Consider the following 24,256-nt stretch of genomic DNA (forward strand, 5'->3'; position numbering starts at 1 on the left):
AGGGCAGCCCCCCAGCCCCAACCTCCCTGCTCACAGGGCTGGCTGAGGGTGATGCCAGGGCTGGGAGCAGCCAGGAGCAGGGAAGGAGGCAGCTGAAGAAGGTGCTGCCTTGAGCAGGAGCCCTGGGCAGGGCACTGGGAGCCCTGGGAGCTCTGTGTGAGAACAGTTCATCTGGCAAGACAGGCATCCAGTTCATAAATGAGGCTCAGAAACAATCGTTCCTGCTCTCAGCACAGGCCAAAGCTCTTCCAGTGGCACCAGGTGACAAACCAGGATGTCCTTCCCCTGCCTTGGCATGAGGGCAGAGGCAGCCCCAGGTTTGGGCTGGGATGGCAAGAAAAGCTGGGAACAAATACAGTAGAGACTTCAGCCAGCCCCTCTATCTCTAGGCAAATTATTCTGGGAAGCTTTTCACATTATAACTCATATATTACATCTGTACCACAACTGAGGGGGGAAACGCTAAATCAGAATTAATGCAACTGTAACTGCACCTGGGATATGCTACTGAAAAATAAGATTAAATCATAGATCCTTAGAAACTAAAGGAATCAGTGAGAGGTGGGAGAGGGGGCAGGGGCCCTGGCAGGCCAAGTCCTGCAAAACCTTTGAACTGGGGACAGGATCTGATCCCTGCCCCTGACTCCTCAACTCCTGCCTGAGGCGGTGGCCGCGCTCTCCGGTCACAGCAGTGGCCACACAGGACTGGCCAGCATGGCCAGACCAGGTGGCAAATAAGGACAAAAAACAGATTTGATGCAGATGAAGGGAAGTGGGAGGTTTCAAGAAATTCTGCCTTTCGAGAAACCCTGATAAATCCAAGCTTATTCAAACCACACGGAGCGGGCGCCACGGGCCGGCCACGGCTCTGTGCCAGCAGCTTCACCCTTGGAAGTCTCCTCCTCCTTTCCCACGGGCTTTGCTCGATCCAGAGAACAGCATGGTTAAAAAGACAAGAGAGGTAGATTACAGTCATGATCAAAAGCAGATTAGTCATCTAGGCTTCGATTTTAAAAAAACAGATTCCAGAAGATGCCAAGAGGTTGCTGCTTCCAAAACTAGCTTTTCCAAAAGTCTCCTCCGTCCGGGGCGGGTGTGAGTGCGTGTCCCTGGACAGAGCTTGGGATTGCTACATTATTCCCCATCGTGGGACACCGGTATTGCTGTAGGCTGGAGCGGGCGAGGTGAGGGCAGACTGCAGGGTGGTGCTCGTGCTCTTGGGGCATGGGAAGCTACTTCCGGAGGTACCTCTGGGCCAGGATGGCCGCGTCCAAAGGGTTCATGGGCTGCGCGTCGTGGCCCAGGCGCCGCACGGGCGGGATGTTCCCGAACTGCCGCTTCTGCAGGAAGCTCTTGGCCTCATGCAAGGTGTTCTTCTCCTCAGCCAAGAGCAGCTGCTGCCTCATGTAGTTCTCGAACTCGTACTGGGAGCACTCCTCCGTCACCTTCACCTGCAGAGAGCGAGCTGTCAGAGCCACACCTGGCAGCCCCACGGCTCCCCTGATGGGCCTGAGCTACCATGGTAGCTAACACAGAAAAGGGAGCTGCTGTTGGGGACACAGGCAGGATTCCTTGTGAGCTAGCAGTGCCACCAGGACACAGCAGCCCTGTCCTGACATGGCTCATCCCAGCCCTGGCAGCGCTGAGGCTGCAGCTGCCTGACCCCTGTCCCTGTGGCACCGTCACAGATCCTGCATGGCTGTCCCTGGGCAGCCAGGCCGTGGCCAACATTTCTAGCATGAAACAAACCGGCAGGAAAACAGGATGTTTGCTCCCATGGCAGAGCTCACTGGGAGCCAGAGCCAACAGTGCTGCCTCCTCCCAGCATTCCCAGCTGTGGGAGAGGGAGTGAGCGCTGCTGGGAGCGGGGTGAGCTGCTCTCATCAGCTCCGGGGCCGAGCTCACTTCCTGGCAGCTCAGCCAGCTGGATGTGCCTCCTGCTCCCAGCAGCATCGGCCTTTCCTTCCGCTGCACAACGTGAGGGACTCGGCTGCGTCCTCCCCACCTTCCCCTTCCCAGCTGGGGGACACAATGGGTGCCATCACAGACAGCACAGAAAGCAGTTCTGTGGAAAGCAGGGAAACCTACCTCCTGGGGGTTTTCAGGATTGGCCACTTGGTCATCTATGTCCGGCACCACTTGCAAAGGGCCACTCAGTGAGGACATGGACTGCCTGGAGGAGAGAACAGCATTGGGATCCAGAGCATGGCACTGGCTCAGCCACCCTCACCCAGCCCCAGGGTGATCCCACTGGGATGGCCACGGCTGCCATAAGCATTTGCACAGCCTCCCCAGCTGTATCCATCAGCACACAGTGGTGGACACGTGGGATTTAAAGGCTTACTGCAGTTCCCAGACTCTCCTCTGGTGAGCTGAGCCAGCCACAGCTGGAACAACACAGCCTGTGGCCAGAGACAGCGTGTCCTGCCTCCCCTTGCACATACCAGGACGCTATGATGGAGCTGAGGGAATCCAGCACTTCAGAAGCCGTCAGCCGCTGCTGCGGGTCCAGGACCAGCAGTTTCCGGATCAAGCACACAGTGTTCTCTGAGACCCGGCCATCCCTGGGACAGACAACACGGGGTGAGCCTGGCCTGGCCACAGTGGGGCAGCATGGACAGGCTGGGAGCACAGCCCAGTGTCGCAGACAACTTTTATGAAAAATCCTTTCCTTAGGATTTTTCCTCCTGAGAAGCTGAGAGGCCTCAGGAACAAAATTTAAACAATGGTTTTCTGCTGCTGTGGAATGCAACAGGTGCATCTGTGATTGGCCCATGTTGGATGTTTGTAATTAATGGCCAATCACAGTCAGCTGGCTCGGACACAGAGCCCGAGCCACAAACCTTTGTTATTATTCTATTCTATTCTATTCTATTCTATTCTATTCTATTCTATTCTATTCTATTCTATTCTATTCTATTCTATTCTATTCCATTCCATTCCATTCCATTCCATTCCATTCCATTCCATTCCATTCCATTCCATTCCATTCCATTCCATTCCATTCCATTCTTAGCAAGCCTTCTGATGAAACCTTTTCTTCTATTCTTTTAGTATAGTTTTAATGTAATATATATCATAAAATAATAAATCAAGCCTTCTGAAACATGGAGTCAGATCCTTTGTCTCTTTCCTCATTCAAGAACCCCTGTGAACACTGTCACAGGCCAGGAGTGACAGGAGCCACCACTGCTCTGCTCCTTCCCACAAGCTGTCCCATCCCTGCTCCTGTTTCCTGCACACTGCCTGTTCTCAGCACTGCTGTGACCCTTGGGGTGCTGAGGGGAGCCCCTGCAGCTGCAGCTGGCCCAGCAAAGCCCAGCCAGCCCCCCGTGGGCAGGCAGGAAGGGCGGGCTGTACTCACTCGGGGATGGTGTACTCGGCAGCCTTGATTTTGCGGAAGAGCTCCTGAGGTATGCTGTCGTAGAAGGGGAACTGGCCGTAGAGCATGGTGAACAGCACCACCCCCAGCGCCCACATGTCACTGGGCTTCCCACGGTACGGCCGGCCTGCAGGGAGAGGGCACACACAGCCTGAGAATCCTGGAAAGCACAGCCTTGGCAACCCCCTCACCTCCCACTGCACAGGTGCTGAGTAACCCTCACATGGGACCTTTTTTCTAAGCATTTAGCAAAACACTTAAAGTTTCCCATAACATCACACCAAAACTCTAAGGCACATCCTCTGCGAATGAACAACACACTTGTGTCCATCTCCACACAAGTGTCCTCCTGTTCCCCATGGAGCAGGAATATCCCTGCTGTGAACCAAGGGCATCAGGCAGTTGGAACTGCTGTGCTGGAGTTCCCAGGTCAGTGTCCCTCACACAGGATCACCCAGTTTGCAAGGTGGACGGAATTCAAGGGCCAGGGAGCACAGGGAAGGAGGATGCAGGAAAGAAGACTAGAAGGATAAAGCTGAGCCCATGGAGAAGGGACTCTGTGGGATGAATCTAGCAACAGCCACTGAAGCCAGATGTAAAGGCACAGAGCGTGCAGGAAGGTGCTTTCCTGCACAAAGACATTTAGACAAACCCTAACCCAAGGCTGCTGCAGCCCCAGGATTCACCTGATGGAAATGCTGCTTCTAAATCCCTTTGGTCACAACAATCAGCACACAGCAGCATGGACAGGGTCACAAAATCAAACCCCAGTGCTACAGCAGAGCACAGGACTCAGGGAGAGACTTCCTCTGACTCACACAGTGAGTCACTGCTGCAGCATTTGGTATTTGTACTAATTATTCTTTGCTTTATATGCTCAGAAAAAGGCACCTCTCCCTCCTCCTCCAACTTTTCCTGCTGTGACATTTCAGCAGCCGTCCCTCAGCAGAGACAGCTTCTCCTGGAGACCCACAACAATGATTAATCCCTCAGGCGCTCCAGCTTCCCCCTGCCCAGGAGCAATACAGAGGGAGGGATGTGCCAAGCCTGAAAGTGGAATGTCCTCAAGTAACTTCCCCCTTGCTACTTGGAGGGGAGCTGCAGACTGAGCAGCTTTGGGAGAGTTCTGGAGAGCACAGGATGGGCCCCATGGGAAGGGCTGCTGGCACACACCAGAGCTGGGGTGCAGCACAATGGCAGTGAGAGCCAGGCTGGGCAGAGCAGGTGAGTCCTGAGCTAAGGCTGAGCCTTGCAGGGTCTCAAGCAGCCTCAGCTGTCAGAGATCAGCCAAGACAGCCTGTTCAGTGCCCTGTGGCCAGTTACACCACAAGAGTGCCCTGAGAAGAAACATGAGAAGGCAGCTGGAGGCCTGAGTAGATGAGCACCCTGGAGCAGAAGGAGCAGCTCCTCGTAGCCTCCTTCAGCTACTTGAGCCACAACTGCTCCAAGCTCCTGCAGAGCAGTTGGCTTCTATCATCCATCTGGTCACAAGGGCCTCAGGATATCCTGCAGAACAGGAAAGGCTTGCAAGAGCCCCAGGATCCACCTCCTTGCCTGCCTTTGCTCCCTTCCTTGCCGGGAGGGAAGCGCCTCAAACCTGCCTGAGAGATCAGGATGGAAGAGCTCAGCTACATTTACTGCTGCTGCCTGCAAACCTGACAAAAAACCTCCTAAGGGGAGTCCACTGGGGCTGGATCCTCCAGGACTGGCTCCCTCTGAGGGCATATCTGCAGTACAGTTGCTTGGGATACCAGCAACAAGAAACTCATGTGTTAATGCCTTGTATCTGGATCTACAAGAGGGAGAGGCTTTGTGTGCACAGTCCCACCTGTACATGCAGCCTTCAACACTGATCTGGCTCACCTGCATGAGAGGAAAAAACCCCAAAATGATTTGAGTTACTACACTGACAACCAGGACCACCCCTGCCTGCTCAAAGGCTGGTACAGGAGCACAGAACCATCAGGTTGGAAGAGACTTTTAAGATCAAGTCTAAACCAGCCCCAACACCTCAACTAGACCATGGCACTGAGTGCCACATCCAGGTTTGTTTTAAACACACCCAGGAATGGTGACTCCACCACCTTCCCAGGCAGGCCATTCCAGAACTTTATCACCATTTCTGTAAAAACTTTTTTCTAATATCCAACCTGGTCATAAAAGGAGACCAGGTTGTTCAAACACAACCTAAACCCCTGCTGGCTGGGGCTGATACCTTGGCCATCCTGTAAGTGCTGTGTGATGAAATCAATACAAACTGTTCCATTATCTTATCAGGCACTGAGGTCAGGCTAAGTGACCTATAATTACCAGGATCCTCCTTCCCACCCTTTCTGTGAATGGGTGTCACACTGGCCAGATTCCAGTCATCTGGAACTCCCCCAGTGAGCCAGGACTGCTGGTAAATGATGGAGAGAGGCTTTGCAAGCTCATTTGCCAGCTCTCTCATCACCCTGGGGTGGATCCCATCTGGTCCCAAAGATTTATGAACAGAGCAGAGCAGAGAGCTCATGGAGAGGAGCTGGACAGAAAGCACAGCTGTTCCTGATGGTCCCATGCAGTGGGAACAGTTGAAGGCAGGAGGACACCAGGGAAAGCTGCTCTGTGCTGGAGCCAGACTCTCCTCAGAGCCCCTGCTGGAGACAAGGCACAGGCCAGGCTGCTGGAGGGGGGGATCCAGCCCAGACTGCTTTGGCCTGCTGTCATCATTCCTTTAATTTGAAGTAACTCCTCTCAGTTGGTCCAGAAGCTGCCCAGAGGGTCACTTGTTCCCTCCTGGAAGTGAGCAGCAGCTGGAGGAACTGGTGCTCTTAGTGCACAGCTGGAATGCACTGACATCCTGGTGGGATCTGCACTGGCTGCCCCTTGGGCCCAGGGTTTTACCTGCAGCTTAAGGAAAGCCTCAGGAACTGAATTCTGACACTGGAAATAGAACATGTTGTCTGCAGTCACTCATTTGGGAACAGCCAGATTTGAAGCAGCTTTGAAGTTCAGACAAGCCTTAAGAAAAAAGTCAGGCTCAATCCTCCCCTCCAACTTTCCCAGCTGGAAAACCAGACCAAGTCTCCAAAGTGGACCTTAATTAAGAGGCTCTCATGAAGGTGCACAGGGGAACACAACAGGAGGTTTTATTTATTGTCAGGAGGCACAAATGAATTAAATGAGTGTTGAGGGGAATTCCTACCACTGAGCACGTCTGGGCTGATGTAGGCAGGGCTGCCACGCTGGTCCTTCAGCAGGTCATCCTCGCTCACCAGGTGCTTCCCCAGGCAGAAGTTGGTGATGGTGATCCGGTGAGTCCTGGGGAGAAGCACAGGGAAGAGGGTCAGGGAACACAGGACATGCAGCACAGACAGCAAGGTGACTGCAGAACAGGGATTGTGCCTGTGGGGCTTTCTAGAGGGCTTGTGCTGGGAGAAGACACACAGAGGTGTAAAATGAACTCAGTCCCAAAGGGGAGGGATTCCAGGGATTCCATGTCTGCCAGCAAGGTTTGCAAGGCACTCACAGGGACAGTGAAAGGCTCTGTGACAATGTCTGGGTGGCCTGTGTCAGCATGGCTACAAGCACAGGCTGTACCTGGCTCATCTTGCAGCCTTGGCTGATCTCCTAGGAACATCCCAGCCTGCAGCACCAGAGCTGCAGGATCTGCCCCAGGTGCTGCCTGAGCACTGGAGAGCATGAGTGTGAACATAGCTGAGATTTATTTCAGCTGCTGATTGTGCCCTGCACTTCCCAGCTGCCATCTTCTCCACACTGCATCTTCTGGGAGCTAAGGGAAAACACCCAGTGGGAGCTGCCCCGTGCTGGCCCCTGAGCACTGGGTGTTCACAGTCACCAAAGGAGCTGCAGGAGTTGTGATCACACTCAGCACAACCACACCTGTGTCACTCCAGAGTCCCACACAGGAGTCTGGTGGCAGCTCCATCTGATCCACAGCACTGCTCTCCACACACAGGTGTGCACCACACAAAGCCTGAGCAACACCCAAAAACCTCACACAGAAAAGGGAAAGCTGCAGGTACACAGAATTTCTTTATTGGTTCATCCCTACTTCTCTATGGTACTGCCAGCTCCCATTAACAATTTTTTCCAGTGCAAGTGAGCTAATTACAAAACTATTGTTCCATTAATCTTCCCTGTCATTCAGATAATTTGGATTTTAGCTTACAATGTAAAGGTGTGAGTACAAAAACACTGTCTGGAAGATTTCTTGAAAAGTATTTCACAACTAGAACCTGAGAGAATGGATTAAGTCAGTCACAATAACAAAGAAATATTTCCAGCCAGTCTCACAGACAAATGAAGTAGAACCAAGTGTGGGTTGGCCATGGAGAGCTGGTTATTAAAACAGACAGACTTGTGTTTAAGAAGTGTTAGCTTCAACTGTCAGGAGACTTCCCTGGCTGAATAACAAGCTGCAGGATTTGTTAAGGATTTAAAAGACTAAGTGTTCTATAGGACACTAAAATGTTCAGGGTTGCTTGATTCTATTTAGTCCCTGAAATTTGATCTAATCTGTAATCACTCAACTCCTCCTGCACTGGCTTATGAGGAAACCTGAGAGGCTTTAATGTCTGCGGGGAAGGAAATCTGAGGGAAGTCCCCCAGGTGGGAGTGCCTGCAGGACCTTGCAGTGCCACGTTGTTACCTTCCCTGCCTGCCCTGAGAAGGGCCCTGGCTCTGTGTGAGCAGGGCTGGAGCAGAACAAAGGGTTCAGCTCAGCCCCACGGGCTGCTCCTCTCCATGGAGATGGCTCTGACGCCTCTCCCACCCTTCCCTGTGACTCACTGCTGCACAGGCTGCAGCTCTCCCTCACCAACGCTGAGAAAAAAAGCAAAAGCAGAGATGTAACACAAAGAGGGAATCTGGCAAGTGTGTTCAAAGCTTCAAACACCTCCCCCTGCTAGTGGGGCCCTGGGTGTAGCTCCACTGGTGGGGTGCTCCCCTGCACTCAGTGCCCAGAAAAGAAGGGAAATTCTGCATGGATCCTTCAAAGCACCAACCTTTGTCTGCCTCTTCCAGCAAGGAGGAGAATCAAAGCAGCAAGCACAAGAGATTTATCTTAAAGCAGCTCTACAGAAACAACTTGAAACAACTTAGAGGTGGCCCTGAGAGGCAGCAGCAGCTCTGTGTGTGTGTGGGGGGGGAACCAAGAAGTTCAAGTTCTGTAGATAAAACCTGTTTCCTCTCAGTGTTAGGGAGGAGAAAGCAGCAAGCTGTGAGCTCAGCAAACCTGCAAGCTTTGTGGACTCAAAGCCTGCAGAACTCCAGCCTTCCTGCTTTTTATTCATTCTACAGAAACCCAGACAGTGTGAAAAGGATGAATTCCACTCATTCTTCAAGTAAGTGCAAAATATTTAGTCAGTAATGTAATCCTGGAGGAGAGAGCAGAGGATCTGGGCTGAACTAGGCTGCCACAAAGAACACAGACCCCAAGGCACTGAGCAGCTCCACAGAGCCCCCAAGCAGGGCCAGGCCACCCCCCTGCCCTCTCTGGGCTGCTCCCTCTGGGTCTGCACCAGCATCCAGCACCTGCCAGGCTCCAGAGGCTCCTGTCAAACCAGCAATGGAACAAGGGAGCCATTTCATCCACAAATCCACACTGGACAGAAGTGCTTTTGTTTAGATAAGTCAATATTTCACTGCTAGTAAAAACACAGCAGGGCAGCAGTCAGATCTAACACTGCTGTGATTGTAGAACAGCCAGCAGGGCTGGGAATGCCTTCAGCATGATGGAGGGTGAATGATGGGAACAGAACCAACCACCATGTTTTTTTTTGTTCTTTTTAATATATATAAAATCAATACTTCTCTTGCAGGTTACTAAATTACTATAAAATTGAGTTTTCAGTAGTTAGAATCCAAAAAGAAGTCCTGACAAGGGGCCACTAAGCTGGGTGGGAAAAATGAACTACCTAGGTGGAGCTAAATTCAGTTTTGGAGACTAATTTATATAACTTTGAGCTGGATTTGTGGTTTTGCACAGCCTACTTCCCTCTTCCTCACCCTCCTGCACAAGAGCACTCACCAAGTGCTGCCTGTGGCAGTGTTTGCATTAGAAATCTGCTTCAAGGAAGAAACAAGACCACTGCCAGGCCAGCAGCTCTCCAGCACACTTACCTTTTGTTTAGCACCATGTTTCCTAGTTTCAAGTCTCTGTGCACAATATTTTTCTGTAAAAAATACAGGAGTATTACATGAGCAAAAGCCTATTTGTTGTAGAAGTATAAATTTCATACTTGCACAAGAGCACTAAAAAGAAATCATGGCATCTGCACACTCTGAAATAACCCAGGTCAAGGTTTCAGGTCAGGTTTCACCCTGAGTACTTTGTGCCCTTCACTTTTGATTGTGATCAGGACAGAACAAGCAAATTTGCTACTCTGAACACAAAGACAGACTGGGTGTATCCAAGAGACCTGGAACTGAATTCTCCAGGCTTGGTTAGAGCAATCTGAGGAGCATTCCTTTACAGACCCACACTGCACTGCCCTGTGCCACAGGGGAACAAGTCAAACATCAGAATCCATTTTTATTACAATAGTTTCTAGTTCATTGATCTCAAAACTTGCAGCTTGAGGTTCTGATCTCCAATCAATTCTTACACTGTGATTTATTTTGCTTCACAAGGAGACAGTTTCTGTTTCCTGTGTTTGATCAGGCTCTGCTCTCCTCTTTGAGCTCACCCCACTGTGGTTCACCTGAGCTGCCCTCAGCCCAGCTGGCCCCTCTCCACAGCCCACAAACACCACATTATCATCCAGAAACGTGAGGAGCAGGGAGGGAAGGGAATGCAAACATGAAGGGCAGAGTTAGAAGGGAATGCACTTTATGGCTTGGGGCATGAGGTCTTACGCAGAACACTGCTAACATCCCTGCCTTGTAACCTGGCCACTGCTTGCCTCAGGAAGTTTTGAAGCATCTGCTATTCTAACATGGGAAAATTCTGCCTCCCAGCACTGGAAGGGAGCTCTCTTTCCCAGCTCTCACCTTGTGTAATGCTTCTACCACTCGTACCACGTCATAAAATATCACCACGGTCTCCCGCTCGCTGAGTCTCTTCTCTTTAATGACATAATGCTGCAGATTGATCAGATCTGCTGTTTTGTCACTGAAATCATGAGCACAGAGACAGTCCAACACCAGGCAAATGCGCTTCTTCATCTTCCTCACCATCCTGTTGGCTTCCAGATCTTCTATGATTTCACAAGCTCGGTCCTGGGGGAGGCAAACACAGCAGCAACCCCTCAGGGAAACTCCAGGGCACATGCACAGAGCCTGGCAGAGTAAATAACTCAATAACTGGGGGGTGATCTCAAGCAAATGCAAACACAGTGCTTGGTTTTTGTCCTGAAGCAGGATTTCAAAAAGATTCAAGAGCTCTACTTAATGAATCACAGGCTGGCTTGGATTGGAGGGAACCTTAAGTTTTATCTCATTCCATGTCCTGCCATGGACAGGGACACCTTCCACTATTCCAGATTGCTCCAAGCTCTGTCCAACACTTCCAGGGATGGTGCAGCCACAGCCAGGGCCTCCCCACCCTGACTGGGAAGAACTTTTCCTAGGAGGAGGAGTGCAGAAGGCAGAGAAGTCTCTGCTCTGTGTGCACATCATGCTCTTCATGCACACAGACTCCTTGAGCTGAACCCAGGACAGCTCTGCAGTGGAACAGAGGGATCCAACACACCTTTTATAAGACCAGAATTCTCAAGGCACAATTAGCAGTTCTTCCATGACAGTAAACAAGACACAGCAGAGCTGGACATTTGGCTTATTTAAGATTTAGTACAGACGGTCTCAAGTGAAAAGTGTGTTGGCAAAATGTAACCAGCAAGTCAGGCAGTACCAGCACCCAAAGCAGTAATTGCTATCAGCCCCTCACATCAGTGAACAGCCCTAAAGGCACCAACACAATCCACTCACACAAAAACTGATCAGCACAGTGACAGGTTTAACTTGCTGAAACAGTTTCTTGGCTATTTGTCCCCTCTGAAAAGTTATAAACAGTACAGAGACCAGAAAGCACAATTTAATACTAAAAGGTGGTAATTAATTTGCCAATGAAATAGGCAAACTGTTGTTCTGTCTGTAAATGATCTCACATTTCCCAAAATCCTACTGTGCTCTCCAGAGTTCCTGTTTGAAGCAGCTCTGAGGTGGTTAACCTCAGAGTGCTGCAATACAAGAGCAGGGTCAGCACGAACTGTACATTAAACAAAAGCAGCTCAATCCATCAGCAATCCCTGGCACTGCCCCAGCCTGGATGGTGACCAAGTGTACCTGGAAGAGCCCGTGATGATGGACCACTCCTTCCTGGTTGTGGAGCAGGGAAAGAAGAGAATACTCCGTGTGCAGCAGCATCTTGCCCTGTCGCTCCTCCTGGGTTTCTATTCCTTTATCACCTCTTTCTTCTAAGGTGAGAATCTTCAGGAAAAGGGAAAATTTCTTTACAGTTCCCAGAGGCACACAAATACCCCCAGCCCTCTCTCATTTTTGGCTTTCCCATGTGTTTACAGCTGGTGCTCTGAAGTGCTCTGATGGTTGTGTCCTTGCCACAGGCCTGGCTGAACTCAGCACCATCTGTGCAGAACGCACAGCAGCAGCTTCATTAACATGCAAAGGTGGCTGTTTGCAAATATCCCAGGTGGTTTTTCTCTCCTAGAGCTGCCCCATTCAGGTACAGATCCAAGGGCTCTGGGAGAGCAGCAGAGGTCTCATCTCAGGGCTGATCTGGACATGGATGTGGCCCTGCCAAGGGGGAGCTGCAGCAGCCATGTCCCACTGCACTGCTTCAGCCCACACCCCTCACTCACTGCCCAAGTGCTTCTGCACAGGAGCTGGAGAGCCCTGAAGGCCTGGGAGCCTGCAGTTTGCTTACCTTCAGCTGATAAAAGTCATCTGTCCCGTCCTTTCTTGCCAAACACTGAACAATACTTGGCACAGGGGAGTTACCTAAACGTGGACCTACAGCACAAAGCAGAAACAGACTTGTTTTCCCTCCAGCAGCAGTGACTAACCCGGGTTACATCAGCTGTCACTAGTTATGTTTGCTTGCACCAAGTTCCCTTTTTTGCAGGAGGTTTGAGTGCATTTTCACAAATCTAAAGCCAAAAGAAGAAGGTCTTGAACTCTGAAACCTTTTGGGATACTGTTTCATTTGTTCTCTGGAGCAACATTTATCAAAGCCCACACATGGCCCAGCTGTTTGCAGAAATCCTAATTTCTGCATGCCTGAACCACACAGCTCTTACATTCACAGCAACACCCATGGCAACTGTTACTGCCACACCTGGGAACACAGCTGCCACCTCTGCAGGGATGGCTCAGGGGTGTCCAAATTAGCCAGATTTCAAGTAAACACACAGGCTCCACTCCTCACTTTACATCAGTCAGCTCCAACTGATTTTCCATTGTGAAGTCTATGAAGACAGCTCTGAACTAACAACTATTCTAGCAACTGTCCAGAGCTGGCAGAGTGGCCTTGCCTTGGTACATATCACTTTGAGTACCACTAGTGAATGGGCTAAGTTGGTACATATCACTTTGAGTACCACTAGTGAATTGTTAAGTTGCCCCCATGCTGATGTGACAACACATTCCAGGTCAGCAGGGTCGAACACAATCAAAAAACTCCCAATGAATGTGGTATTTTACAAAGTTGAAGAACAGAGTTTAAGAAAACAAACCCAAAAATAAAAACCCCAAAGGGGGTAAAATTAAGATCTATTTCTCTCCCAAGCCTTGCTGCCTTGCTATCCCCCATCTCCTGAGCTTGGCCAGCTGCAGGAACTCCCAGGCTGCTGCTCTGCACATCCTGCACTCCCAGGTAAGACACTGAGTTTCACACCTGCTTCCCCTCACTCCAGAGTGCCTTTTGTTTTCAGTTTTGCCAGCAGAGCCCCTCCCTGCTTACCCAGGATGAAAGGACCTGCTCTCTTGGCGTTATTCCCGGAGATCCCCGCACACAGAGCCTTTGCCTTAGCGGATGTTTCCCCAGCTCCTCTGTCCGATGCTCGCCGCTTCATCCTTGGCTCTTGAAAGACAACCGAGATCACATCTCTGAGTTATTTTCTCTTGTTATCTCTGATTTCTGCTGGAAGGCTCTCACCTACAGATGCACTGGTGGCTCTGCCTACTTGTGTGTCTACACACAGCCCTGGCTCCCTGCTGACAGACCAGGGGTGGGCTGCAGGCTCAGAGCAGCTCTCAAGGCATAAATCAGCCTCGTTATTCAGGGCAACATTTCCTACAACAGTTGTTTGAGAGACGTAGTGGGAACAAGTCAAGATAATTAAAGCTTGTTTTACAGCAAAAACAAGTTTGCAAATTAACATATTCTAAAAGCTCTGAAAGAAAATGCCCAAGTTAGCCCTGTGTATGGGTGTCTGCTGCTGCTGCAGCCTTTTGGGGGTTTCTCCACAGAGGATCCACATGAGGCATCACAGCCACCCACTGAGTCCCTCAGAGGCTCGAGTCTGTTCCTCAAACAGCCAAGAATGCACAAAACTGACCACAAAAATCAGTGGCTTTCACCTTTCCCAACAAGGGCATAGAAAACAAGCACAATAGTTATTGTGACATTCAGTTCAGTTCACAATGTTTTTTCAAAAATGTATTTTTAGCCTTGAAAAAAGTCCCCTCCCTCTGTAGCTCATTAGACTCTGACCTTATTACATCTCCATCTACCTACATCCAGTGCAGCTGGAATTTGGACTCCAGCACATAAAACCCTGTCACCTCAGCCTCCATGTGCAGGAATCAATGCCGTGTTTAGAATTAACACATTATTAAATGCTCCAATGGACATTCCAGTGGAAGGCAACACTGGTGACAACATGTGTGTTTTCTTGCACAACCACTATGGGCAAAACCCCATTTTATTAAATGTGAATCTCATGGTTTGCATCTAGGAATTTATTCAAGGTCCACACATCACCACCATTTAGCATTAACAACTAAAAACTCAACTACCTCCTCCTTATTCAGGTAGTGCAGAAAGTCTGATTTCCAATGTCCATTTTCTACTGCTCAGAAATCTAAAGAGAATTTGCACAGCCAAGACCTAAAGGGCCAAATAAATTCAAGGCTTATGGCTAAAACTAAAGAAAAGTCTTGTTTCAGTTTAGCTGGGAAAGCATCTCTCAGCTGAGCTGCTGGGTGTGGTGTGAGCTCTCCACATCCATCAGCTCCAGCCATTGGAAGCTCTGCTCCCAGTACAGCTCCTCTTCATCTCCACATTTTAGAAAATGGCTTCAAAGACATGCAAACATCTACACATTCAATGTCTGTGCTCTCACTTTTTAAAGATACTTTGGGGGGCAGATGAGAAGCGGAACCAAGCACAGCTCCATTTCCTTACTCAAACCCAATCCCAAGAGTTTTTCCCTAAGAAGTTACTACAACAGGCAGGGGGAAATATTTTCTGGGCTGTACATATTTGCTTTAGAAGATGCCAGGTGTTTCACCACGTAAGGGATTGATAAATCACCTCCCTGTGAGTGAAGTTCACCCTGTGGCAGTCCCGCCCTCTCTGTGGACACAGGCTGATCTCACTGCATTGATTCATCCAGCAGCACCAACAGCCAGGAGATAAAGGGAGGAGCCTTGCAGCAGACTTTGCATCCCTGACTCCAGCACCTTCACACCTCCACAGAGCAGTGTCACCATCCCAGTGAGCTGAACAGGACACGGTTCTGACCCCCACCTGCTCCTTGCTCTGTTTATTCTGCATCCCTGACCCAACATCCTGATGAACTTTTCCTCCCCTTGCAAATCACTGTCTCAGCTGGAGATGTGAGTAACACTTCCACTGGAGAAACCCCCTGCACAGGAGCTCTGAGATAATCCATTGTGCAATTTGGCTTGCTGCTGCAAATGGTGCTACTGTAACAAAACAACCTGAGGACTCACGTAGTTCAGCATCAACTGTATCCTTACTCTTCTTCCAAACTAGGTTTTCCAACGTCTCAGGAGGCAGGAGCTGTCACCTTGGAGAAGGCTGGATGGGCAGAAGGTCGAGGACTCTGTAATGTGAAATGAGATACACTTGATGCTGTGGTTTTGGATTACTCTGGTTATGATAACACAGGATGCACTGAACCTTTATGGCCCCAAACATCTCTGTTTGTTTGGGCTTGGAAAAAAAGATTGAAGCTCCTGGTGAGAGAATAAAAGGCTCTGGAAGTTCAGTCCCTGCACTGCTGGACACACTCCCATGTCACCCATCTCCAAAGTGATGCAGGGCAGGCCTCTGGAGCAGGGACAAACACAGGCTCCACTTGAACCCCCAACATGCAGCACCTGCCTGGGCTAACAGCATCTCAAACACACCTGACTGAGCACCAAGAGACCCCCTGCCACCACCAGCAGCTTTTTATCATGCCAGAGTTAACAGAGTTAGGGTCAGATCAGTATCTGATATCACTGTCCCTGGGATGGAGTGTTTCAAACATGGGTTTGTCCTGTTCCTTGCAGCAATGTAAGAGCCTCTCTCTCAAAACTGATCCTGCTGATGTTAAAATGATTTTTTCTGTTCAGTCTTAAGAACTGGAAAGTCCCACCTGTTTGTGGACAGATGCATCCCTTCCCCCCAGATCCAAGCTGAATCAAACCACCCTCCTCCCTTGTCCTGCCATTGGAATAAAAATGGTTCCTCACACAGACAAAGTTACAAGTCCAGCATAGAAATTTATACTTAATTTTGATGTGACACATAGGATATATCAGACAGCTCACTGGAGAAGCCAGTTCAAAGCCTTTCAGTGTGCTAGCTAAGACTTTAATAGAATTATGAATCAATTAATTTGGGGACCTAAATGTAATGCCTTTTAATTATGTAGCTTAAGGGAATTGTTTAATTCCTGAATTACCGCATGTCCCAGTGCCTGGTGTAACAACACTGGAAAACATGAGATGAGGAAAGCCCTTTCCACCCCAGAATGAGGAACAAGCAGCTCCTGCAGTCCAGCAGCCACAGCTCAGAGCTGGAATGGAAAAGGCACCTTTGGGGCATGAGCAGAATTACTCAGCAGCACAGAGCAGCTGGTCCTGCCCCCACTGCACTTTTGGGGGGCTTGTCTTGCCCCAAGGGCACAGCACGAGCTCAGTGGTGGTTACATTTCTTGTGTGAGGACTGGGAACCCCAAAGTGCTCGAGCCTGCTGCTGTGATGAGCTGATTGTGGTGAATAAGGCAGGGGATGGGCTGGGAACCACAGGAGGTGACAGAGCCCAAGAGCTCCTGCTGGAAGTTCAGGACTGCTGAGAAGTTCCTTCAAAGAGCTCACACCATTCCAGGGACACACAGATGGAAACATTCCATCACCCACTGCAGCAGCATTGCTGCCCAGCATTCCCTCCTGAAGCCAAAAGTTGGAGCATTTGGGATGAAGCTGCAGAGCTGCTCCACAGGTTTCTGTCCCTCTCTGTGCAGCCTTCATGTTTGCAAAAATAAAGCTAAAAAATAGAATCACATGAGCAGCATCAGGCTGCACCTTTTCCCACCCAAATACCACAGTGGGCAGTATTTACCAGTGATGGTTAATCCAAGGTCACATTTAAGCCTGGCTCATGGGAAGCTGTGTTGAACATGACCTAAAAAGCTCCACGAACAAAACATTAAATGGGAAAAAGCTGGAGCACGGCCCAGCTTCCCACATGGAGCACCAGCAGGTCGGTGTCACTGCAAGGAGCAGCGATCCCAGTGTTGCCTCACTCCTTCCCGGGCAAACCCGGCCAGGACAGCTCAGAGCCGAGTCATCAGCACGCCCAGCGCCAGAGCTCGGCTCTCATTGGAAAAGCTTCCCTGAGAACAGGCGGAGCTTGGATCGGGCAGGCCTGCGGAGGAGTCACTGGCTGGGGGATTAAAGGGAATGTTTGCGGGGCAGATCCCAAGGAAAGCAGGCTGTTGCATTAAGTGTATGAAATCTGGTCAGAAACACACCCCTTGTGTCCCAGCTGGTCCTCAAAGACCAGGAGTGCATCCAGAGACCTCGAAGACATCATCCCACCCAGGGAGCAGGGAGAGGAGAGTCACCCACCAAGTGTATCCAAGGTCTTTTAGCTTTTCTTCCCCCTCATAAGGTGAAATTTCTGCCTCCCCCTTATCCTCTTCCTCCCACACTACACACAGCAATGGTCTAGGGGGAAATTGAGAAAGAGTTATGTGTGGCGGCATGTACTTCATTAAGCTGATGTGCATTTTAATATTGAAATGACTCTTAGTCAGGCAAAAGTTACTTTCTGGACATAGCGTCCCTCAAAGTTTCAGTCACAGGACTTTTGTTTTGTTCTTCAGTGCCAAACCAGGCCCATCCTGTCTGTCCCTCCTCCTGCAGCCAGCTCAGCCTTCCCGACATCAGCCAGGAACAATTTCATCCCTAAAGATAACGTGGAATGCACAGGGGAAGCCTCAGCCCTTCCCTGGCTCCTTGCTCATCATCTCACACGGGAGGAAGAGTGGGGGCATCAGGGTGGGCTTCACTCCTCTCCCTCTGCACAGCACAGGGGTGATTCCCTATGCAGGAATGTTAACTGGTAGGAACTGAAGGCTCTGGGGGTTGAACGGTTTTCCAAAAGAAGCAATAATATAATATATATATATATATTTATATGTATATAAAAAAAGCCCATGGGATGAGTCAGTGCAGCCTGTGTTCCGCTGCCCTTCCGGGAAGGGAAGCCTGCTCCCGAAACAGAGCCCTGACTCACAGGGTTCTTGGAACCCAGAGCAGACTCATTCAACTTCTTCCCTCAGCGAGAAGTTCGCTCAAAACCAGGCACAGAGTTTCTCTGCCCACAGGAGCAGGAGGAATCCTGGGGCTCTGGTGCAGCACGAGGGGCTGGGACAGTGACACAATCCCCTGTGTCCCAAGGATTATCCTGGGACAAGGACAAGCTGGGAGACAGGAACACCTCTGAGCTGCCCCACTGGAGATCCTCCTGCTCAGCCCAACCTGTGCATCAGCTGAACCCCAGGAAAATGAACAAGGCTCAGCCAGCACCTGGGAGTCCCCACAGGAGCCCAGCACACCTTACCTCCACCCACATGCAGCTGTGGTCAGTCTCCAGCTCCTCAGGGACAAAAAAGGCTTCCACAGGCCAAGTCACACAGCAGGGAAAGCAAATTCCATCCTGGCTGCCCCCCCGGCAGCCAGGGAAACTCTGAAGCACAGGGCTCCAGTGCGTAACTACGGCGCAAGCAACAAGCCAGGCTTTCTTCAAGCCCTTCTGATGCATCAACACATGAGATAGCCAAGGACTCATCTCTGGGAGTTCCCTCTTTGGTTACATAAACACCAACCTCAGCTTAACCCTTTCGTGCTGCAGCACAGGCCACATCCAGCAGGAAAACTCCCCATTGCAGCCCAGCACGCTGACAGCAGGACCTGGCAATGCAGCTGCAGCACCTGAGGCTGCACTGCTGCCCCAGCACAAACCCCTGACCCGCTCTGTGCCTGCAGCCAGGCTGTGCTCACCTCCCAGACCCCACCAGGGGCGAGGGGTGGGGTGTATGACAAGGTTTTATTTCTCACTGATTGCTTCTGATGCTATCAATATGCCACAAGCCCCTGCAGCAGGACAGGAGCTCTGTGTGCACAGAGTGTGACCCACACACGTGCTGACACTTCCCAGCGAGGTGTGGCTGCAGTTTCTTTCAGCAGTGACTCACCTGGCCCTACCTGGTGAGACAAACGTGTTGAAGTTACCTGCACACACTGCCAGGCCCACGCTGCTGGGGTTTGCAGTGTGACAACACACTGACAGGAACTGCACACTTGCAAAAAAAAACATTCACCAAAACAGCCTGTTTCACACAGAAAATGACCAGACAGAGCCTACTCTGTGCAGCAAGAGCTCCCAGGCAGGGAGGAGACACACACTGCACCTGCCTGGAGCACCTGGAGCCCCTGCACAAGTTCATTGGGCAGCTCAGGCACAATCCCCAGGGCTGTCCCCATTCATAGTCACAGAATAGTTTGGGTTGGGAGGGACCTTAAAGACCCTTCCACCCTCCTGCCATGGGCAAAGAGACTTTTCACTACCCCAGGTTGTTCCAAGCCCTGTCCAACTTGGTCTGGAACATTTCCAGGGATGGGGCAGCCACAGCTTCTCTGGGTAACCTGTGCCAGGGCCTCCCCACCCTCACAGGGAACAAATTTTCCCTAATATCCCATCTAACCCTGCCCTCTCTATGTGTGAACCCATTTCCCCTTGTCCTGTCACTTGAGGCTCTTGTGAACAGTCTCTGTCCATCTTTCTTGTAGCCCATTCAGGCACTGGAAGGGGCAATGTCACCCTAAGGCTCTCTTCTCCAGCTGAACAACCCCAATTCTCTCACAGCAGAAGTGCTCCAGCCCTCTGATCAGCTTGGTGCCTCCTCTGGAGTTTGTTCATGTCCCTTCTGTGCTGAATCACAGACCAGCTCAGTGCCTGTGAGCCTCCCTTGCCTGTCCCAGGCTCTGAAACATCCTGAGGGTCACAGCCCAGATGAACTTTGCTTTTAAAGAGCACAATTATGAGATCAAACCCTCAGCATGGACAGCACAGAGAAACAATCAATGGATGCAGCACGAACCCTCCATCAATGGGAAAACACGTCCTGAATTCTGAGTGCTGCCAGCCCAGGGCTCCATGCCAGCAGGTGAGAGCTCCCCTGCTGTCCCTTGGGCCACGCCTCACCTGGGTGCCAGGTCCAGCCTCACCTGGGTGCCAGGTCCAGCCTCACCTGCTGCCTCAGAGGAGCCAGCTGTCCCACAGCATATGGCACAGGGGTGGTGGCTCAGCCCCACCACATCAGGCAATGAGCTCTGCTCTGACTTCCCTCTGGACATGGGATTGCAGCCCCACATTCCCAGCACGCCTGCTCATACCAGCAGATGTTAAACCCATACATTTAAGGCTCTAAACTAGCAAAGAACTGAATCCCCAGCTCTGGTGCAGCACGTTTCAGCACAGCCTGGGCAGGAGGGAGCACAACCCCAAACCCCTTGTGCAGGGGGTGGAGATGAGACCTTTCACACCCTCAGTGGGCTCCCAAAGCCACGACCAGAGAGGGACAGCACCTGGTTCTGGGGGTGGGAGGTTCCCCAGCCCTCGGGTGAGCTGCAGGGAGTGCAGGGCAGGGTCCGTCCCTGCTCCGACACCTGCTGGTGTTACTCACCCTCCCTCCCTCAGAGGCACAGCCCTCACCGACTCACTGTGAGGCACACGAGGCTCCTCCCGGGCACAGAGGTCCCCAAAGTCTAAATTCAATCGTTCCTGCCCAGACTGGAGGCAAAGCCACCCCAATCACGGGCTGTGCCTCTTTCAGCCCCCCGAGCTGCTGCGGGGCTCAAACCGAGCGCCCAGCCTGAAGAGCACCGGCACACCGAGCCGAACCGGGTGGTCAGGGCAGCTGGGGGCTCCACCGGCCCGGCGGACGATCGGTGGGACCGGGATGGGGACGGGTCCGGGACCATGTACCCCACGCTCTACCCTGGTCCCCGCTTCCCCTCATCCACCGACAGCCCCAGCTCCCTCGTCTCTCACCCATATCCATAGCCCCGGTACCCGTTCCCCCGATCTCTCTCATCCTCCTCACTCAGTCACGGCCCGGTCCCGGTCCCGCTTCCCCCGCTCTCTCCCGCCCCTCACTCACACCGGCCCGGTTCTCCGCTCTCTCCCGCCCCTCACTCACCCATGGCCCCGGTTCCCCGCTCTCTCACATCCCTCACTCACCCATAGCCCTGGCCCGCTCTCTCCCGCCCCTCACTCACACCGGCCCGGTTCTCCGCTCTCTCCCGCCCCTCACTCACCCATGGCCCCGGGCCCGGCCCGGCCCGGCCTCGCTCCGCTCCGGCGGCCGCCTGGCACCGGAAGTGACGCGCCACCACCGCCCCCCGCCACCAGCCCGCCCCCTGCCGGCCGCTGCCGGAGCGGGGAAACGGCGGCGCTGATTGGGCAACGGCGACAGCGCGGGCGGTGATTGGAGAAGAGCCCGGGGGCCGGACGGTGTTTTGCGGCGGACTCTGATTGGTTGAGGCGTGCAGCGGAGGGGGAAGCAAGCAGCGGACGCTGATTGGCTGTGGTGCGATGAACCTGGCGCTGATTGGCTCAGACCGGGGCCAGGAGGCCGCAGGGTTGGTGAGCACGCGGGAGATTCGAACGCGCCGTGATTGGCCAAGGGGCGGGGCCTGTCGAGATGGCCCCGCCCCAAGAGCCAGCGGGCCACGCCCACAGAGCCCCGCCCAGCGGCACCGGGACCCCCGGACTGAGACCCCTGGGTTGGGACCCCCGAATTGGGGCACCCTGGGCTGGGACCGGTGGACTGGGTCATCCTGGGTTGGGACCCCCTGTGTTGTGTCCCCCTGACGGGCACACCCTGGACTGGGATCTCTCGGACTGGGACCACAGAACCCCCGTGCTCTGAGCCCCAGGCTGGGACCGGTGGGGTTGGAACAGCCTGGGCTGTGCCCCCTGGTCTGCCCTGCCCTGCTGCCCAGCCCGGACCGTGCAAACGAGCACCCCCAGGGCACAGCCCCCAGCTCTGCGTCCTGTGGGATCCCAACCCCTGGTGGGAGGCAGAGTTTGGTAATGGAGGAAGCAGAGGAGCTGGCAATGCCAGCATTCTGTGTCCTGGGTGAAGCACATTCCTAGTTTTTGAGGCAGATGGTGCTGCCCCTTCCCCTGCATGTTCCCTTCCCTTCATCTCGCTGAACACTTCCAGAATGGTGGCTCAGGAGGATGATGAGCACAGACCAGAACCAGCCCCTGTCCAGCTCAGCACCAGTGGCTCCAGGGTGGCCATGCTGGTGACAGCAAGTCCTTTACACAGTGGGCAAGCAAAGGCTGAGCCAGGGGCAGTGAGATGTCAAGAGTTCTTTGGCCATTGGAGGATGGACATGAGTTGCTGCCAATGGAACACAAAATGAGCAGAGAGACCACAGAGCCTTTAAATGGTGTTATTCACTACAAAAACCAGTCCTGCTCCTCTGCAGGTGGAGAGAACAGCAGAACCTCAAGTCCTTGGAGGAAAATGTCCCTTGGGGGATGTCACTGGGTGGGACAGAGAGAGCTGGCAGTCCATCAGAGGGTCACATCCACCCAGGCCCATCCTGGCTGCTGTGGGCAGTGCCAGGCCCTCACTTGTTCTTGGCAGGGAGGAACTCCCGGCGTCCCTTGTCGCGGGCCCCGAAGTAGCGCACCCTGTGGATGGCCTGCAGCTGCTCCTCGATGGTGGCGCGGATGTCCACCTCGTCGGGGATGTGCACGTAGCGAATGTTCCTGCCGGTCACAAAGAGCTCGTCCAGGCGGGACACGGCGCCCTGCCGGTCCGTGAAGGTCACCTCGGCCAGGCGCACGTTCATGAAGGCGTCCACGCTGGTGACGCGCCCCGCGGCCGCGCTCTCGTCGCGCAGCTCCACGGTGGTGACGCGGCCGCGCAGGCCCTGCAGCAGGATCACCAGGCTGTTCTCGGCGATGGTGCGCTCCTTCACCGAGTGGCTCACCTCCATGGCGGCTGTGGGGGCACAGGGCCTGGGCACAGGGGCTGGGGACACTGCCTGCTGTGCCTCACATGGAGCAGTCCCCTCCCATGGGCCAAGCCCTGCATATACACCTCAATATGGACCAAATCCTGCACATGGACCAACCCCTGCATGTTCACCTGCCCACGGACCAACGCTTGCACACACACCTGAACATGGACTAACTCCTGCCCATGGACCAACCCCTGCATGTTCACCTTCCCACGGACCAACCCTTGCACACCCACCTGCCCATGGACCAAATCCTGTACATGGACCAGCCCCTGAACACACACCTCAACATGGATCGGTCCCTGCACATTCACCTGCCCACGGACCAACCCCTGCTCATGCACCAATCCTGCACACGGGCCAACCCCTGCACACACACCTGAACATGGACTAACTCCTGCCCATGGATCAACCCCTGCACATACACCTGAACACAGACCAAACTCTGCACACACACCTGTAAATGGACTAACTCCTGCTCACGGACCAACCCCTGCACACACACCCGAACACGGACCAGCCCCTGCACACACACCCCCCCTGCCCACGGACCAAATCCTGCCCACAGAGCAATCCCTGCACACACACCTGTACATGGACCAAGCCCTGCACACACACCTGCCCACTGTACCAGCCCTCAAGTGCTCACCTGCACGCACAGACATTGCCCCTCGCACTCTCACCTGCACACACATCACCGCTCACAGGTCCACCTGCACACACACGGCCCCTTTCACACTCCCCTGCTCTCACAGCACCCCTCGCACACACCGCACGCCGCCCCTCGCCCCAGTCGCTCCCATTCTCCTCGCTCACCCCCCGGCACACGTTCCTCTCCCTCCCCGCCCGCCGGGGTGCTCCGTGTCCCTCTCGCCTTGTCCCTGCCCTCATCCCCGCTGTCCCCTCCCGGGTCCCCCCTCTGTCCCCTCGCTGTCCCCATTCCCCCCGCCCGCACACCGGGCCCCCCCCGCACTCACGCGCCGCCGCCTTCCCGCGCGCTCCCTGCGCCGCCCCGCCCCTCGCGCACGCGCGGCCCCGCCCACAGCGGGAAGGGGCGGGGCGGCCATGCGCCGTGTCCGTGTGTCCCAATGTCCCCAAGTCCTGCTGTCCCCATGTCCCGGTGAACGCGTGCCCCAGTATCCCTAGGTCCTGTTGTCGCCATGTCCCGGTGTCCGCATGTCCCATTGTCCCCAGGACCCGCTGTCCGCGTGTCCCAATGCCCGTGTGTCCCAATGTCCCGGTGTCCGCGTGTCTCAATGTCCCCAAGACCCGCTGTCCGCTTGTCCCGTTGTCCGCTTGTCCCAATGCCCATGTGTCCCAATGTCCACTTGTCCCGGCGTCCGCGTGTCCTGC

General features: G+C 53.1%; 2 protein-coding genes across 5 annotated transcripts; both read right to left on the reverse strand.

The window, feature by feature from the left end:
• Positions 1 to 968: 968 nt before the first annotated feature.
• Positions 969 to 21,321, reverse strand: STK40 (serine/threonine kinase 40). Of its 4 annotated transcripts, none has more exons than XM_064731683.1 (12): positions 21,182 to 21,321; positions 15,299 to 15,411; positions 13,302 to 13,421; positions 12,267 to 12,352; positions 11,669 to 11,812; positions 10,376 to 10,603; positions 9,506 to 9,558; positions 6,567 to 6,682; positions 3,365 to 3,509; positions 2,445 to 2,564; positions 2,089 to 2,173; positions 969 to 1,451 (listed from the first exon to the last, which is right to left on the reverse strand). In XM_064731683.1, exons 3-12 carry the CDS (start codon positions 13,411 to 13,413, stop codon positions 1,233 to 1,235), a joined length of 1,308 nt encoding a protein of 435 aa, XP_064587753.1. In that variant the 5' UTR covers positions 13,414 to 13,421; positions 15,299 to 15,411; positions 21,182 to 21,321; the 3' UTR covers positions 969 to 1,232. The 4 variants fall into 4 exon arrangements, with proteins under 4 accessions (XP_064587753.1, XP_064587756.1, XP_064587754.1 ...); XM_064731686.1 differs by having other exon boundaries at positions 1,087 to 1,451; positions 15,326 to 15,411; XM_064731684.1 differs by lacking the exon at positions 21,182 to 21,321 and adding an exon at positions 21,064 to 21,079 and having other exon boundaries at positions 1,087 to 1,451.
• A 990-nt stretch (positions 21,322 to 22,311) lies between these two features.
• On the reverse strand, positions 22,312 to 24,096 carry LSM10 (LSM10, U7 small nuclear RNA associated). Its single transcript, XM_064731694.1, has 2 exons — positions 23,881 to 24,096; positions 22,312 to 22,884 (listed from the first exon to the last, which is right to left on the reverse strand). Exons 1-2 carry the CDS (start codon positions 24,086 to 24,088, stop codon positions 22,508 to 22,510), a joined length of 585 nt encoding a protein of 194 aa, XP_064587764.1. The 5' UTR covers positions 24,089 to 24,096; the 3' UTR covers positions 22,312 to 22,507.
• Positions 24,097 to 24,256: the final 160 nt, after the last annotated feature.

The sequence above is a fragment of the Zonotrichia leucophrys genome, chromosome 23, assembly GCF_028769735.1.
Source record: "Zonotrichia leucophrys gambelii isolate GWCS_2022_RI chromosome 23, RI_Zleu_2.0, whole genome shotgun sequence".
Taxonomy (NCBI): Eukaryota; Metazoa; Chordata; class Aves; order Passeriformes; family Passerellidae; genus Zonotrichia; species Zonotrichia leucophrys.